This window comes from Ambystoma mexicanum, chromosome 3q (assembly GCF_040938575.1).
Source record: "Ambystoma mexicanum isolate Mex_15411 chromosome 3q, UKY_AmexF1_1, whole genome shotgun sequence".
Classification (NCBI taxonomy): domain Eukaryota; kingdom Metazoa; phylum Chordata; class Amphibia; order Caudata; family Ambystomatidae; genus Ambystoma; species Ambystoma mexicanum.
Genome location: NC_090926.1, coordinates 687733584 through 687751358, shown reverse-complemented (window position 1 = coordinate 687751358; position 17775 = coordinate 687733584). Strand labels below are relative to the sequence as shown.

Sequence of the window (17775 nt, the reverse complement as noted above, 5' to 3'; positions counted from 1 at the left end):
CCTGGAAGGGTTTGCACCTCAAATATTTTTTGGAACATGAAATTTCAAGAAGGAAGATGCATGTTACACCACTTTCATTCATGAATTATACAAGAAGCCAATTCCTATGGAAAAGGCACTTCTTTGCCCGTTCTCTTAGGCACAGTGGGCTAGAACACTTGAAAACAGTGAAAGCAGTCTTAAAGAAATAAGGTTATTGATTGTAAATCTCCCAAAATAAAATTGTTCACCATTGGCACTGGAGACTCACCAGATTATTCTGCTGGGGACGCAGCAAGTACAATACTAATATTACGCACACGTTGGGGTCCACAACCCAAGTGGATACGTATTGGGAGGGAATCTGGGCTGAAATTGATATGAATATGTTGGGTAACTAGATGATCAGATGGGAATGTACACATCCATTGAATGACGGTTCTGATCTAGCATGCATGCAGGGACTGGAGCAGATGGCCTGTTACTATGCTCATGGTGGAAAACATGATTATTCTTAGACACCTCAGGCCTAAGACTGTTCCATCACTAACAGACTGGTTTACTGAAAGTGGCCAGGATAGCCTCCTTTGAGAGACTATCATTTATGGACTGAAAGATTCTGAACTTGAACGTCTAAGAGTAGATAACTGTGCAAAAAGATGGCATCACTTAAGCGTGCTAGCCCACACCTGTTACTAAATGTGGATTATTTTTTTTGGGGGGGGGGGGTAGGCTGCAGTGGTATAGCTTTGATCTACTCCAGGGTTAGACATATCAAGCTGCAAGCTACTAGCTAGGCATAAAGTCACTCTCCCCTCAGTTCTCCCACTCACAAAGCGCACCATTGCACCAAGACTCAGTTATCACCTCAAATGATAAGTGGAGAGTTCAAAATGCTGATGCTTGATCCACTCTGTTCCATGTTTTACTAGCCTATACGGGCGGGGGGGGGGGGGGTTAGTGTGGTTGCGGATCAGATGATCAGGTACATTTTCTCCATTCTCTTGTTATTCAACCTTTCCTCAATATCACAAAATGATGCAATATAACTATTTCATGAAACTGACAAGTACTGTAAATGGCTGTTAGAATTTCATGCTCCATTGTTTTTTGTAATTATATTGGACCAAGGTGAATTTTTTTAGGATCCCAATGGGGACCCCTCTTTATTTATAAAAACAGAAACCTTTTCTTGTTGAAGATTGCTATCCCTCTAATGACTAATCCCCATCTAAGTTCTCCCAGGCATGAGTTCTTTCTAAAGGGATCTGCACCACCGCCCATCCTTCCTTAGAGGGTCACAGGGTGGAACTGGAAACTTTTGCTTAAAAGATCCCGTGCGCAGCATAATGTGCCAGAAGGTTATTACTCTTTTGTTCCTTCTCTTCTCTTCCTCCCCACAGCGGGTTACATGAATAACGGCCCATCTCCTCAGCATCCAATGAGGAAGAAGGGAGACATTATGAATGGGTGATGTCTTGCCCTAAGTGGAATTTAGACAGTAACTCCATCACATAAGAGGATTCTCGCTGCAGGAGGATAGCCTCAGGATGCACCACCACAGAAGGGTCTCTCCATAGGAGGGTGTCATAATGTCCCAGCTGTACTCATTGCAATCCCTTGAGAACAGCACAGCACAATGCTCCTAAATCCCCAGGCCTTCTAGTTGAAAGACAGAGAAGCCTCGTGCAGGGGTGGCTCATCCATAATGGGCGCATGGGCGGGGAGCTACCATCCATCTGCCCATTATAGAGGAGCAGTCATAAGTAGAATGAGGGCAGCGCATAAGAGCGCTCTCTCTACCATGAGGAACCCCGAGAATAAACACAAGCCCAATAGGCCGTGCCTGGCTGGGGCGGAGATCTCTCCCGGTCGGGTATGGCCTATTTGCTCTATGCCCGCTGGGACACTGCAGGCAAAGAGGGCGCTCGTGCACAGCCTCCATACATTGCATTGAACGCGACACTTCGGGGCGTTGACGTTTCAAAGCCCCTGACATGCACGAACTGCATGAAACGTCATCCCGAGTTTCCTGGCTCTGGCTGGCTTGGCTGCACTCAGAGGGATCCTGGAGGGAGAGCAGAAGGGGGACTGGGCTGAACTGTAAGATATAAAAATGGTGTGTGTATATTTGAGAGTAGACTGTGTGAGAGTCAAGAGGGGACAGGCGTAGAGGTGTTTGCCTGTGAGCACGTTTGCGCATGCAAGCCAGTTTGTGTAATGCTTCTGTTAACGCGTTTGTATGGGCCTGATTTAGGCTGTCAGCAAGGAACAGGGCACGGAAGCGGGCACACATGGATATTTTAATCTCTGTCGTCTGCCTTCCAGCCCTCTCCGGGACATGTTTTAATTGTTTAATATTTATTTTAGGTGACTTGCCTATTTCTTTGCATGCCAATCTGCCTACTGTCTTACTCATATTCGCACACGAACGCACATAGCTGCACATTCCTCAAGGATGTACAGGGAGCGGCGATATTCTGAAGCCTCTGAAATGAGGTCAGCCTGGCCAAAAGCCTGCAAAACCTGCCAGATTCACAGAGACACGTGCACACCTTTCCCGTAGAATACCATTAACGATCAAAGTGTATTGAGGGCTTGTATTTATGCCGTTTGTTCTCTTCTTTTTTTATCGAAATGAATAGTGCTTTTTCTTGAAATTCAGAGGCACACAACTGCAGCACTATCAAGCTTCCCCCAGCCAAGCCATGCAAGCCAATCTTTTACCTTTGACCTACATTCCAAAACTTGTTTTTTTTTCATTCCCATTTGAAATTTAGCAGAACTACAAGTCCCAGAATTCCAAGCAGAAACAGGACTGGATGGTGTTCTCAATGATGGTCATTGGAAACCTGAGAGCTATGACAACTGTTTCAAGTTATGTGCTTTTATTCAATAAATACATGCATTCTGAGAGCTGTAGTTTTAGCTCCAATTGAACAGGCTGCATGTAAGAACCTGGTACGATTTGTAAAACTAAAATCACACCACAAGGCCCACCTCAATCTTAATGTTAATGTTTCTTGTAGCGCACTATCACCCGAGGTATCTTGGCGCTTAGAGCAGAAAGAAAAAGAGAAAAGCCACAAAAAAACTCAATGTGGAAAAAGAAAAGTTTTGAGCAATTTCCTAAAAAGTAGATAGTCCTCAGTTAACCTGCGGGAGTGGGGGAGGGAATTCCAGATGCGGTGGGCCGCCACCGAAGAGGCACGACCACCCACCGCGCGCTTCCTAAACCGTGGACCCATCTACAAACCCAAGCTAGCTGAATGAAGAGCCCTAGAAGGGACATGTGGCATGATTGTGTCCTGCAGAAAGGCCGCTCCCTGCCTGTGTAGCAAGCACACGATGGCTAAGGCAGAGAGTCTTGAACCTGATCCAACACTCAACGGGCAGCCAGTGGAGCCGAGTTAAAATAGGCGAAGCATGAGAAAAATGAAGCAAGCCCGCCACCAGGCGTGCAGCAGAATTTTGCAAGATCTGAAGCCTAAGAACATGGTATTTGGGTTGGGTAAAAAGGACAGCAAAGCAGTAGCCTAAGACTCCAGAAATAGTCATAGCAATAACAGGACCCTGTAGGTGCTGGGGAAGGAAGGGAATCACCTGCTTGAGTATTTTCAGTTTTAAAAAAACCTGGTTTGCAGATAGTGCCAACCTGGGGCTCAGGTGATAAAGAAGAGCAGATTTGAATTCCAAGGTTTTTTAGAGAATTGACAGGCACGGGCATATTTCCAAGGCTAGCAGGCCGGATGTCCGAGGTCCACGTCTGGTTCTGAGCCAGCAGACCGATGATCACGCCTTCTCGCCATTAAGCTTTATCCAGTTAGTAGCCATCCAGCTATCTGTAGATCTGGCCGAGTCAGCTGGGTTCTGGTCTACTCTCAGAATAGGTTGGGTGTCGTCCGCATAGGAATAGAAACAACACCCATGGGAGCGGATCAACTCCACCAGAGGCCTGACGGAAACATTAAACAAAAGAGGTGAAATGGTGGAGCCCGGGGGGAGGCACAGGACACAGAGGTGGTAGAAGACCTCAAGGGGGCAAGCATGGTAAATAAATAACACTTTGTATGATGGAACTTGCAGAGCACACACATAATGGCAACTTTGAATCTATGAGTCCAAGCATGCAAACTGTGACAGGCTTAGAAGCCCGACCTGTAGAGAAGTGCCATAAAAGTCAGGGGGCAGTTAGGCAACAACGTGATGCTCTTGGAATTGCAATGTGTGTACAGTCCTGATTAGCTTGAAACCAATCACCTCACACACACACACCAGCCAGTTAGCACCTTGACTCCAACTCAGTGATGCCTCCCATTGGACTCCCACTTGTCACTCACTTCCACAATAAGTTATTTTACCTCTCCACAGCATACCTGGGAATAAAAGGTGTGCACTTTATATTTTACCCAACAATCACCTCTCCCTGTTTCTTCAAGTTAAAGGGGCACTCCGTAAGCATTGACAGAGTAGAGTTTACAATCCTGCACACCACCATGCCACAAAAGCCGTGTATTGGGGACTTCACTCGGAGAATTGACATTTTCTCAGAATAATGCACATATTGTTTACTCTCTAAAAAGTCTAGTGTGTCAGTGAGTCGCCCTCTCTCATCATCTGGGCAACTCTTGCAGCTCCGTCAAACGCGAGTCTCACTCCAGGAAAATAGGGGGTGGGGCTTCTGCCAGGTAACTGAACACTTCTTCCACAAGTGTGACATTGAGACAGCAAGATGCCTGCAGACTTTTCCCAGGGCCTCTCCCTTCACCCCCTACCTTTATAACATCCCTGAACATGCATTGAGGTACACCACCACAGAGAACAGTGTGCTTAAAAACATTTAATTTCCTGTTCATTTCACTGTGCCAGGCCGAATTTTTGCGAGCATTCGTCTAATTGCGACCTGTCAGTGATGAAGGGAAATGTATGGGCACAGCCAGCATACAAGTGTTTTTATACTAGCATATATTGTCCCATGTTTACCTAAATCTCTTGTCAACTGTCCTTGGTTGGTTCTGGCTCCCTCGCTATGCATGGTCGCGCTCCGGTATATTTGTGGGAAACATTACCGCCCCTCCATTAAAAAAAAATCACCAGCCACCACTGCCCACTTGGAACCTACTTTAATACCGTGACCTTCTAAGTGCTGACATATGTATCCCTGTAAGGTCCTCAAGACCAATGGGAAATCCCAAGATGGAATCAAAGAGTTGCATTGTGGTAGAAATGGAAAAGCTGCTTCAGCCCCCCCACCTCCCCGTCCAGGGTGGCAGGAATGTGTGAATTGCTGCTCACTTAGCCCCTAATGAGGAGGTGTCTGACCCTAGTACACATCTGTGCTGAAGGACGTGTAAAGGGGCCGGAATCCCAGATCCAAGGGGAAGCAGATTCCTCAACCCACACCAGGACTGAAAAGATTCCCAATGTCCAGTATCTGAATTCAGAGTGGAGGGGATGCTTGACTGGCGAGCCGGACGGGGAAGCCCTGTGTACCAAGACCGTCCCTTTCAAGTTTCAGACTGATTTGCTGAGATGAATAAGGACCTCCCTGATGGTCACTTTCAGTCAGTGGGCGGACCGGCTATGCACCCTGTCACGCTGAGGGCTTCTTTAAGGTCGGTGGCCTTGTGGCTTATAGGCTGGAGGCTATTAAAAGTAAATTGCTGATACTCAACCATCACTGTTTTGTGCCTAAAATGGTCTTGACGTAAATTACAAGATAACTGTATGTGAGTTCCCAGGACAACAAATACACTGTTTCCAAGAATAAACTTATTTTGAAGCCTGTGTCTGCGGTTGCTGAGCACAGTATTCCAGGCTCTGGCAGACGCGCCGTGCACACATCCATTCAGCAGCAAGGAGCAGAAGAGTGCCAGAAAGAAGCTATTCACTTATGACCTACATCTGCTCATTGTGAGAACATCTCTGTAAATGTCTATACTGTCAAAAGAGACTGCAAGAAACATTTTAGATTTAAGTAAACCTCTCTCTATGCAAGAAATTGAGTTTTTAAATGGACTGTGCTTTGTTCGTAACACCCCAGTTTAACACGGTTGTTAGTAACTGTCTGCTCCACCTAACGACAGAGTCACAATGTGACCTCCGGACTAGCAGAGGGTCTGCAAATTCTCAAAACACTTCTTCCATCACAGACCTTTTAGAGCACAATAATTGCTGCCGCTTGTTTTCCCGAAACTTTCCCCAACACCTCCATTGCCAGATAACAATGCCTGCATACATTCTACAACCTCACAATGCTGAATACAATAGCTTTCACCAAGAATTCCATGGTCCCCCAACAGGCCCACAAGTCAAATTCTAGACTAGATTCTTCTTCAGAGATGCTTCTTGGGCCATGCTCCTCAGTATGCCAAGGAAAGCAACGTACACTATGCCAACACAGTTAAGAATTTGCCCATCCTCCCTTAACCCCAAATCTTAGTCCGGCCTTAGATGTTCCCCTCTATAGATTCTTGTAGATCATTGCTGGATCTCCCATTTTACGGAGAACCTTGTGATTCTCTCAAATAACCTTCCAAAGACTCCTTGCGTTTTAATTGAGGCTGAAAACCAGTCCCTTGCTTAGCTTGGTTCCCAATCAACCTTGTTCTGGGCCTCATTGTAGGATGGTGGACTTGCACATCAGTACATTAAAAGCTGTTAGCATAGAAATTGCCCATAAAGGTTGAATATCAGGTAGGTCAGACTGAGTTACAACACCTGTGGTTGCACCTGAGCCCTTACTCTCTGCATTGGGTATTGCCCAGCTTTCCTTTGGCTACTAGAAAAGTAAAGCAATGGGGTTTGGGGACAAAGAATATGTGATTAAACTTTGTGCAAAGAGTTGAAAAAAATCCATTAAAACAACCGCTCATTGCAAGAAGTAAAGTCATGGGGTAAGAAACGTATTCATGAAAGTTATCATACATCCATTCAACTTACAAATTGACAACACCAATCGTTAAAGCATCACTTATGAACTTTTTAGCTGTTAAGGAAACAGAGGGTCTTTACCTGTGGATATTTGTCAAATGATACCACGGCTGCTTCCCGACCAAAATAAACCAGCAGGCATGTATGGTGAACGTGAGGAGCACATTAAGGAATATGGAGAGGAGCAAAGGAGGCGACATGAGTCGGTTCGGGGGTCTGTATGGGGCAAGCATTGGGTAAGCCCTGTTCAGGCTTACTGAAAGAAAAAAAGAAAGCCCACGTTAATGTTTGGCATCTGTTAAAACGGGAGCAATTTCAATTTGTTTTTACTTTTCAATATTATTTTTTTTGAATAACGAAAGACGATCACTATATATTACATTTTAAAGCAAACATGGGTTAACGTTTTACATTCCTGTGGCAAGGGCCGCTTTGCAAGAAAGATATCGAAAAACTGGGAAAATCCAATACAAATTCTAATTACCACCAGATCTACAAAACAAGGAGCCCCAGCACAGGCCTAAGAAACACAACTCAAGCCACTTAAAATGTTCTTGATGTACAGTTCGAACAGGCATCGCTGGTTAAAAGGGGTCTTCCATATATTATACTATCCGTATAGTAGCTTACTCCCACGTCTGGCTGGGACAGGCCGAGACAGACTTTCAGTTACATTATCTACATGGGTTAAAAACAAAATCAATAGAATGGTTGATAAAGAGTCTAAAAGGTAAATGGGTGATAATGGGTACTTAAAGTAGCCAGAAAAGTAAATACAGGTACATTTGAATTTAAAGGTTCTTCGGTAAATAGCACACAGGCCAAGCGGACTCAAGCTTCAAAGTAAGCATTGGCAAAGCCTACAGTTTTGGCTTTTGTGCAGGCATTGGCTAGGCATATGCCAGAAACTCCTCTAATGGTACTTCCTAGCCACCAAGATGCCACACGCTGTACATTTATGTGATTACATGGACATATGATAACACTGAATGACTATACAAAATCCCAAGCTAGTGAAGAGGGGGTCCCTGGAATGGCCCTCATGTCCCCTATGCGAATGTCAGCCCGAAGAATGAGAAACAAAAGATGTAACACGCTGTTAGGCCAATCACCAGGCACACCAGCGTATCCCACTTGTGCAAAGAGATATTCTCTCAGGCGACCCTTTAAACTGTAGCCAGTTGATGGTTTTGAGGAGACAGTTGTCTCATCGGTGGATCAGGTTGACTGATAAAGTCCAGCCGTGATGACATATACTAGTGACAACACGACATAACAGCGTTAGTCATTAAGCACATTTGCATTCCTGCACGAAGATACACAGACACACACATTTATACACAAAGAACAGGCTTACACCTTCTATAGATGGAGGACAGATATGTATAGATACCGTCAAAAGCTTTTCCTTTTCCCTAGCAAAATGCAGAATTGTAAGAAAGCCAAGCATACATCGACCGAGCTTGCAACCGCCTTACCACAAGTAACCATAAGGAGCTATGGGGACGTATAAGGAACCTATAGGCTCTGCCACTGCTTACCTCTAAGAAGATATTAGTATGCATGGGGAAACCATAGAATGACTTTAGTGAATATTACGTGGAAAGGTGCAGTTCCTGCAGCACGAAGCTCAGAGGTGGTGTTCGCAGACAAGGGCAAGGATGGCTGGACAATTCCTGAGTCCCAAAGCGGTGAGCCACCTGCGAACTACAGAATAAAATGTTCATAATTGTGGACAGAAAGGCTTAGTTGTATGGTCCTCGCACACGTGACCCAGAAGAGCTGAGCAATAGCTATTTACTCATGGTGAGAAGAGGAGCTGTTCCCAGAGAAGCAGACAAGATTGATACATGCATTGTCCACCAAAAACTGCAACCGGCAGGCACTCTCTCAGGCTGGGTGATCAGATCAGTGGCAACAATAGGGACACATAGGGCCTCATTCCGAGTACGGCGCTAACCAATGGCGCTATTAACGCCTTGGTTGACGCCGTACCCGGACCGGCAGCGCCTTGGTGGTTGGCGGAATTACCGCCCCATTCCAAGGTTGGCGGGGCGGTAATTCCCCAATCCCCATTTACCCTTCCCCATTCCCATTCCTGCCCCATAGGGCATAATGGGAGTGGGGAAGGCGTCAATTACGCCACCGTAAATTACGGTGGCGTAATTAACATCAAGGTCCCTTAGCGCCATGGTATTTAACGCCTGCTAAAAGCAGGTGTTAAAAGCACCATGGCGCTAAGGGAACTCGGAGTATGGCGGTAAGGGATTACCGCCACCGCTCTCGTTAGCGGTGGCCGCTATCCCTTAGCGCCATACTCGGAATGAGGCCCATAGTCTTTCTCATTACCTTGAAAAGGTAAACTGAGCACTGTGAACAAAACTGGGTCTCAGGCCTGGGGGGGCCCACTCCAGCCAATCCAGACGCTCAGATCATGGGGTGGTGTAGAATGTTGCAGGGGCCAATGGTCTTCATACGACCCTGCAACAATGTAATAGATAGTTCTGGGGTGAAGCCTCAGGCAAAGCCACCTGATATGGAAAGACCAGTGAGAATCCAGATGTATATGGTTTCCATAGGGAGTATGCCCAAACTAACCAATAGGGGATTCCCGTAGGTTTTTGGGGATGGTGGTAATGTTTGCACATACCACAATACAAAACTGGGTGACACGGGCTCAGACGCTGAGATTGCCAGAGATTTGTGGTTTCCTGTATGATCCCTGTCTATTGTAGAATCAAAGACAGTTTAACTTTCCCATGGCTGAGTTCTCCGTTATTGACGGGCAGAAGGTTTCAGGTGATATTGTTGATGCGAAGGTCCCCCATGCTCTGGCATACTTTTAAACTAGTATATTTGTTAATGCTTGTTTGTAGCATTACTTTGGTGAAAGGTACCACTATAACTCAAGTGGCAGACGGCACAATTGGTTAAGACTTTTTTCAATTACAGCAGTAGCACATTTTCAGCTGAAATTAAGCCATTAAGTTTCAACAGACTGCTTAGAAATATTATTTTTATTTTTATTGTTTAAAGCGATGACCCAGTTCAAGAGATGAAGAGCGCTGTACAGAGTGTGGGTAGCCAGCATTTGGGCTGCCATCTTTTAACATTAGCACAGTACTGTGAGGTCTGTGCATTGGTTTGTGCGTATATTGGAATTCGTTTTTGGTCAGGTGTTGTTGAAAGAGCCATGTCTTGAGAGATTTACGAAATTAGACAATATAGGGGCATTCCGAGCCAACACCGGGATTGCGTTTCAGAGGTTAGGTGCATGACAAGAAAAGGATTGTTTGCGGGTCCTCTCTTTCTGGACGAGTTGTGCTTCAAGCCAGTTGGTTGATTTGCTGTGCAAGGAGCGTGTGCCACTAGATAAATGGAGCTTAGCCGCCAGGTACACCGGTGTGCTACTTGTGACTGCTTTGTATATGGTACATGCAGTCTTAAACAGTATTCTGGCTTGGAGTGGAAGCCAATGTAGTGTGCATCAATGTGCGAGACCACAGCCCTGCACTACTGTCCGAAAGTCCTGCGATGGGATGAATGGTTCGATTTTTCGAAGGGTAGAGATTCTGAGCCAGGCTATTCGGGCCATCTTGGCTATGTTTTTCTGGAAGGACAGGCTGCTGTCAGTGGTGAAGCCTAAGGACTTTGCTGAGTCTGAGAGTTGTGGATAAAATCCTTCTAGGTGGATATCATTGAGTCATTATTGGACAAATTGTTTTTTAGTAGGTGGATCGATGAGGGCAAATTCAGTCTGGAATGGGTTTAGTTTGAGGTAGGCAGTCAACATCCAGGACTGGGTGATGTATATGTTGTCGCGGTGACAAATGATGTCCAACTTTCTATTTACTCTCATGTACAACTGAGTATCGTCTGCATATTGGTGGATGGCTATATTGGGATCTCTGAGTAGAGTGCCCAAAGGCTACATGTAAAGGTTAAAATGCAGTCGGTTAGAAAGCAACAAGTTCATTTGAACAGCTTGGTGTCTGCCTGAGAGGTAGGAGGTAAATCAATTCAGGACAGTGCCAGAGAATCAAGTCCTGTCAGCAAGGAGGGAGAGAAGGATGCAGTGATAGACAGTGTCGAATGCAGCTGAGAGGTCAAGGAGGAAGAGGAGGCACCCGTATCTAGGATTTGGAGGGCACCATCCACCACCTGGGCAGGGATTTGGAGTGGTGTAGGCTACAGCTCACATGCGTCAAGAAAGGGGATTATTAGGAACAGTTTCACAGGACGGGCAGCCAGCAGGAGAGCTGAAAGAATACATAAACTCTTAAAAAATAAGGTACTAAGCACACTGGGCACACTGGGCCTGGGTCAGCAACGGAATGAAGGTGATTTGCTCACTGATCGAATTTCCTATATCCCGAGCGAGAAACAGGTTTACATTTTTTGTGTAGAAACTGAAACAAAGGAAACCACGCCCAGTCTACTTTGGCCACGTCCCCTTTCCAGGTCCCACCCCTCAATTATGTATCGTGCAATGCAGGCTGCCTCCTCGGTCAACTCTGTCAGGAGGCGGGTGGGAATAAGTAGTTACCTGCCTCCTGGCTGACATTCCGTGCAGGGCTCAAGTTTGGAGCTCGATATCTGGAAGTCAAAGTGCTGAACATACGCCTCTCAGTTAGTGGTAGCAAACAAACATTTGCAAAGGAGAATGGGTGCAAGAGACAGCTTTATTTTCTTTCTCCCAGTCACGACCATGTGCCTGCCTGTGACCTCTTGCACTGTTCACTGTAACGTTTTGAAATCCAGAAATTCCCCAAACAAGGCATGGACGGATGATGAATGTTGGATTGGTCCAATTAACTTTATGAAGTTGGTATGTGATATGATACAAGGCAGCAAGGGTCATTAGTTAATCCTTGCAGAGGCTTTTGCAGGTATTACATAACAATGTTACCACCAGCACAGCATTCAGTAAACGTAGGATATGTTACATACAGTCTATGATTATAAATTGTGCATTAGCAGATGGTTCACGTATGCAGAGTAACAATGTTCTGGACAAGTCAGTCCATGATAGCCATTGGTGAAACATTTATCATTTGAATTACTTAATGTGGAAAAACTCTGTTTTCAGCGATAGTATGGAACACCCTTTACATGTAAACATTCAGAAAATTCACATTGGCATTCGAGCAGCAGTTGTTATGTTTCTGTGAATAGTTGTGCTAGGACCTGAATATCCATGAGATAGCCTGCCTTAATTTTGATTGGGCATGTCTGAACCAGACACCATCCTGACTTTATCCCATTGTGACTACACATGGGTATTGTTTTGCATTACGTCCCCCTTTTGGAATATGTCACACATGTTTACCCAGCAATGGATAAACTTGTGGTATGGATAGACATTTTGTCCATGACATGCTATTATACTTCTATAGTCCTCGTACTACCAGGACTGAATAGCATGAAAGTCTTTATTTACTGACCTATAGACGTTGCAACGTCATTATGCGATTGTGTCATCACAGATTGTGACTTTATCGTGTCCCTGACGTGCATGCCATCTCCAGCAGTCTACTATGCAGACAGCAAGCGGGTAAGTTAATGTCAAAAGTGTATATACCGCTCAACTTTGCCACCTGCGTGGTTTCTTGGCGCTCAGGCAGTTCTGTAATGCAAGAAGGTAGGATGGGGAGATTAGTAGGATTGAGCTGGAAAAGAACAAGAAATCTATGATGTGCTGTTGGCAGCTTCAGTTCAGAGACACCGTTCACGGAGCATAGGCATGATATTTGGAGGGTAGCCGTTGTGTGTTGTTGTGCGAGATTGTGTGTGATCTGTTTTGTGGTTGCGATGTTTTGAAGTATGTGCAGTTTGCAGTGCTGTAGATGTATGGTTGTGTTTCTTGCAGAATGTGAGAGGTGTCTGCGGAAGGGAGATTTTTTTAGTATGGTTTGTTAGTGGCAGTCGCATTCCTGCTTCCTCTGTTCCACTGATTTTGGTGCCTTGCCTCCCTTTGTTTGCCATTGTTGGTTTTTAGCAATTGCTGCCTCTTGGTGGGATGGGGTTCCTGAGTTTCTTGTTTGTTAAATGGGTTGTCTGTTCTCTTATTTATGGCCTATTTCTAACTCAATTACGTGTTTAGCCTAAGTTGTTTAGATGGGTGGGACACCTTTCACTCCCTAAAATTCCCTTGGGCCTTTTTCCATTGTCCTGTTGAGTTAGGCTTGGCATTTCCTCCTCCTGTCCTCCCTTTCCTCATTCCCTTTCCTAGTTTCCCTAGACATCTTTCTGTGGTCCAAATGAGCGGGCCTAGCACTTGCTCCTGTTCCTCTGTTGGCCATCTCTCGTTGGGTTCGGGGGGTGCCTCGGCTAAAAGCCTCTCACCGTAGTTGTAAATCTCTTTCCTCTCTTTTCCAGTTCTGGGTCAGTTATGAAGTGTCCAGGTGTTGCTCAGCCTGTTTTATCGTGATCAGAGTTTAAGAGCCAGGTTTTAAGAAGTTTCCTGAATTTTGTATGGTCCTCCATAGTTCGTATTCCTCTGGGGAGAGTGTTCCATTGTGTTACGGCTAAGCATGATAATGCTGATCCACCCAGTTTTTTCTGCATATATGATTTGGTTTCTATGCGGATGTTGTCTCAGGATCTGAGTGTTCTGGTAGGGTTGTAGACAGTGAGTTTAAAAGAAAATGCAGCTCCCTGGCGGTGGATAGTTTTGAAGGTGATTCTTTTCTTGACTGGGAGACAGTGTAGCATCCTTAGAGCTGGTGTGATGTGTTTTCTTCTGTTGAGTTTAAGGAGGAGTCTGGTGGCCGTGTTTTGGATTTGTTGCAGTGCCCTCAGTAGATAGTCCGGCAATCTAAGGCATATGCTGTTAGCATGGTCTATCGTGGACATGATGAGAGAGATGATGGCCAATGTTTTGTGTTGAAGGAGATGAATAGTAGAATCTTTTTACCATGTGTAGGTGGAAGAAACATTTCTGGATTATCGCATTCACTGGGGTTCTAGTTTTAACTCGTTGCCAATGAGGATTCCAAGGTTTTTCACCAAACTGAGGAGTTTTTCTCACAACATTTCTGAGCAGCTGCTCATTCTGTTTGGTGATCCCAGGATTTGTGGGAGATGGTGCATTGTATGGTTGATTGGTCTGTTTTGTATGATTCTGTGTATGTTGGTGATTTTGTTTTTGAAGTGATCTGCAAGATCATTGCATAGTTTTTCCATCATGGGGTTTCTCATCTCATTTAGGATGTTGAATAGTTAGTGACTTTTGTGATCCGGTCATCGTAGTGCTTCTTTTTTGCTTAGAAAATTTCGAATTTGTATGATCTAATTGGTAATAGATATTTTTGCTCTTTCGTCTTGGTCATAGTTTTTCCTCCATTCTTATTCTAGTTTCCGGTTGGCTCTTTTCAATGTTTTTAGGTGGGGTGTGAACCATCTAGCCACTGCTTTCTTTTGTGATGGGATGAGGGGATTTTCCCGGGAGATAGTATCAATTGTTTCTGTGATCCATTTCTGGAGTAAGTCTTTTGTTCCGTCTATGTCTGTTGCGTCCAATATTGTGGTTGCTGGCTTCGAGGATTGTAATTATTTTTCAAAGTTACTGTCCTTCACAGTTTTCCAGTTCCTTTCCAGATTGCAGGATACTTTTGCATTTTTTAGATGCATTTGATGGTATTTCGATCATCACAAATGGAATAGTGAGATGGTCAATCCATAGTATTTGGATAGGTGGTGTTGTTATGATCATGTTCTTATTGTCGAAGATTGCGTCCAGAGTGAGTCCTGGCTTGTGCATCACTCCTTTCACCATCTGTCGAAGATTCATGGTCTCGAACTGCTTGATTAATTACTTCTGAGAGTTTGCATTCTCTTCTTCGAACCATATGTTGACATCCCTGAGAATGATCAGGTAATCATGTTCGATGGCTCGGTTCGTGATTGCTTCTATGAAGGTTGCATCATAGGTCGGTAGCCTATAGAAGAGTATAAATGTGAGATTTGATTGTGGGTTGTGGTTAGGTGGAGGACGAGGGATTCACAGTTCAAAATGTTTAGAGGGCCGGCTGTTTTTATTTTTAGGTGTTCTTTGCGTGCTAATGCGAATCCTCCTCCTCTTTTTCCTTTTCTGTTCGCCTGTTTGTATTTGAAGTTTTCTAGTAGACAGCTGTGTAATATGACTTTGTAGTGGTCATCTAGCCAGGTTTCTGTGATGAATAAGATGTTGATTTCCCCATAGCAGAGTAGGATATAAATCTCTGTTACATGTTTGGCCATTGATCTGGTGTTGATTAGGTTGCAGTGTATTTTTCTCTATACAGTGGCTTGTTTATTTTCAGGCTGTATCGTGTGGTCTTGTTGGCAATTCTCCTTGTTGTCCTTGGGTTATTGCATGTCTTCTGTTGGGTCTGATTCGTGCAAGAAATCACCCTACGAGCAGTAAAGGCTCCAGCTCTATGGGTATATTTTTGCCATTTTCCATTAGTTAATAGGCGTTACGTGATATTATTTTTTGTTTTTGGGGGGATCCTGCCTTTTTCATGGTCAATTAAAACCAACTCCCTTTTTCCACTACACCCACATTTTATGGGGTCATTTCCTCCACAGCCAGCACAGTGAATACTTGTCCCCGGAACCTCTGACCCTCTATCCCATCATTGTTTCAGCCATCCATAGTCTCCTCCATTTGGATGTTTTCTGTGGCCCTGTAACAATAATCTAGTATTTTACACTGCAGATACCCCACTTTCAAGCCTCTGGATGTGAAACCAGCATCTGGATTCTTTTGTGGGGGGCCCTGCAGCTCTCTTCTGGATGGTTGCTGCACCTGTGGACTTGTAATTACCTTTTAGCTATAACCTCGGGAGAACTATTAGGTTTATCTCATGGAATTGTATGGTCATTACTTTGGCTGCTCTGACATCTGTAAAGGTAACATTAACTATGGTGTGCCACTTTCCCTTACCCATTTGGCATACTGGAGTTTTCAGGACAATCAGTTAATTTTTTAAGTGTACATGTGATTTTCCATTCAATTCTGAGTAATAAACACTGCACATCACTCTCAATGTATCTCCTACTGTAGGTAAATTGTGCACAACTGCATCTAGTTGTTCCTTGTTAGTTAGTGAGCAAATGGGGTTCTTTTTAGACTCATTAGTGTATTTACTTGATGTTACTCACCTGATAATGACTACTTAGGTCTACCTAACTTTAAACCATTTTACTCCCTCCTGGTCCACCCTGTAAAGTTTTGGGATGTGCTGACTTCACTCGAGCCCTTTACTGTTTTTTAGGCATACTGTATATTTTGTGTACGTACCTCATAGTACATCTTGAAATGTGTTTTATTATTATTCATTATTCAATGTCTATGTAACAAAATGTATGTGGGGATAACTTCAAGAAATGTGAACACACGAGTTATCAAACATTGGTAAAAAATGAATACTAAAACTCTCATGGCCCCATTGGTATAACATTACTTTCACTACAGTCATGGGGCCTCATTACGACCCAGGCGGTAAGGGATTTCCGGTACCGGTAAGGGCACTGGTGCCGGTAATCCCTTACTGCCCAATTACGAGGTCCCTTTGCGGGTCCCTACCATAACGGCTGGTTTCACCAGCCATTAAGGAAGGGACCCGCAAAGGGACCTTGGAGGTAATTACGGTACCGCAATTTGCGGTACCATAATTACCGCCTTCCCCATTCCCATTGAGCCCTATGGGGCAAAAATGGGAATGGGGAAGGGCCAATGGTGAATGGGGAATTACCGCCCCTCCAACCTTGGAATGGGGTGGTAATTCCGCCATTTACCATGTCGGATTCCGGCATCAACCATGGCGCTAATGGCGCCATTGGTTAACGCCTGGGTCGCAATGACTCCCATGGGCTTGACTAAATCTTATGTTGGGCCATAGAAAAAAATTGGATGTACAGAGAGTAATACATTAGAAAATAATCCACCCATGAGAGAAAAGTTCTGGTTGTACCAGTCCAGAGGTTTTATAGACCGGCTAAATGATCAATACGAGTGGCATCAGCTTGGCTGTATCAAGATATGATTTTCCGTCCTATTACACCATCCACTATTGTAAATCTGATACAATCATCAGGATTATTACATAATTCTTGGCCTCATTGTCTAATTAACATACCCATTTCATTAGTTCTATATCATAACGAGACAAGGCCCACTCCATTCTAACATGGCCACCGGCGTGACAAGGCTTTCATGCAGTTTCAGAATAGGTCAGGATGACTGACACCTGCCTGAAATAAACAATTTACTTTCAGCAATGGAGACAGACAGGAGAGACATTGGAGTGTGTCGTCGTTATTTTGCTCCCTCCGGTCGAGGTCCCAAACAGGTATGTTGGCGCAATGGGTCAATTACGAATGATTAAGGTAACTATTTGAGAAAATCAGGGTGATAACACCGAGAGTTGTACATTGCTTTCAAAGAATGGTGGAAGCACTGAAAACATTTTGTTCATAATACTGTCACTAAAATGAAATGTAGTGCTTGTAATGCCATAGCATGAAGGACAAGTAAATAAACATGATTTCCAAGTCATTTTTAATGTATATATTTTTTTTTTTTTAGGAAAAACGCACATACAGTACATGTTCAGTTAGAATATGAGGAAAGTCTAAACCATTCCAGCTACAGTCGATCCCTGAATTGGGAGAGACAAAATGTAGTCACAATGAGGTTTTTTCTTGCTGTCTACTTCTCATGGGCAGAAAAGGAGTTTTCTTGACCAATTGAAGTGTCATGGCAGATTCATTTATTTTCTATGCCAGATATTTCCTGCTTCCTCTTTAGTTAATTAATTTGCCAACAAAGCAGAAAAAGCAGGGCTTTGATCCATTTGTTGAGGTTAACAGAGAAGC

General features: G+C 44.3%; 1 protein-coding gene across 1 annotated transcript in view; it reads right to left on the bottom strand.

Annotated features, from left to right (window-relative positions):
• Positions 1-17775, bottom strand: part of LOC138448004 (probable cation-transporting ATPase 13A5) — a 512982-nt gene that overhangs the window by 47481 nt on the left and 447726 nt on the right. The window contains exon 26 of the mRNA XM_069604536.1: positions 6994-7168. Coding sequence (XP_069460637.1) covers positions 6994-7168 — 175 coding nt within the window. The remainder of the gene's footprint in view (positions 1-6993; positions 7169-17775) is intronic.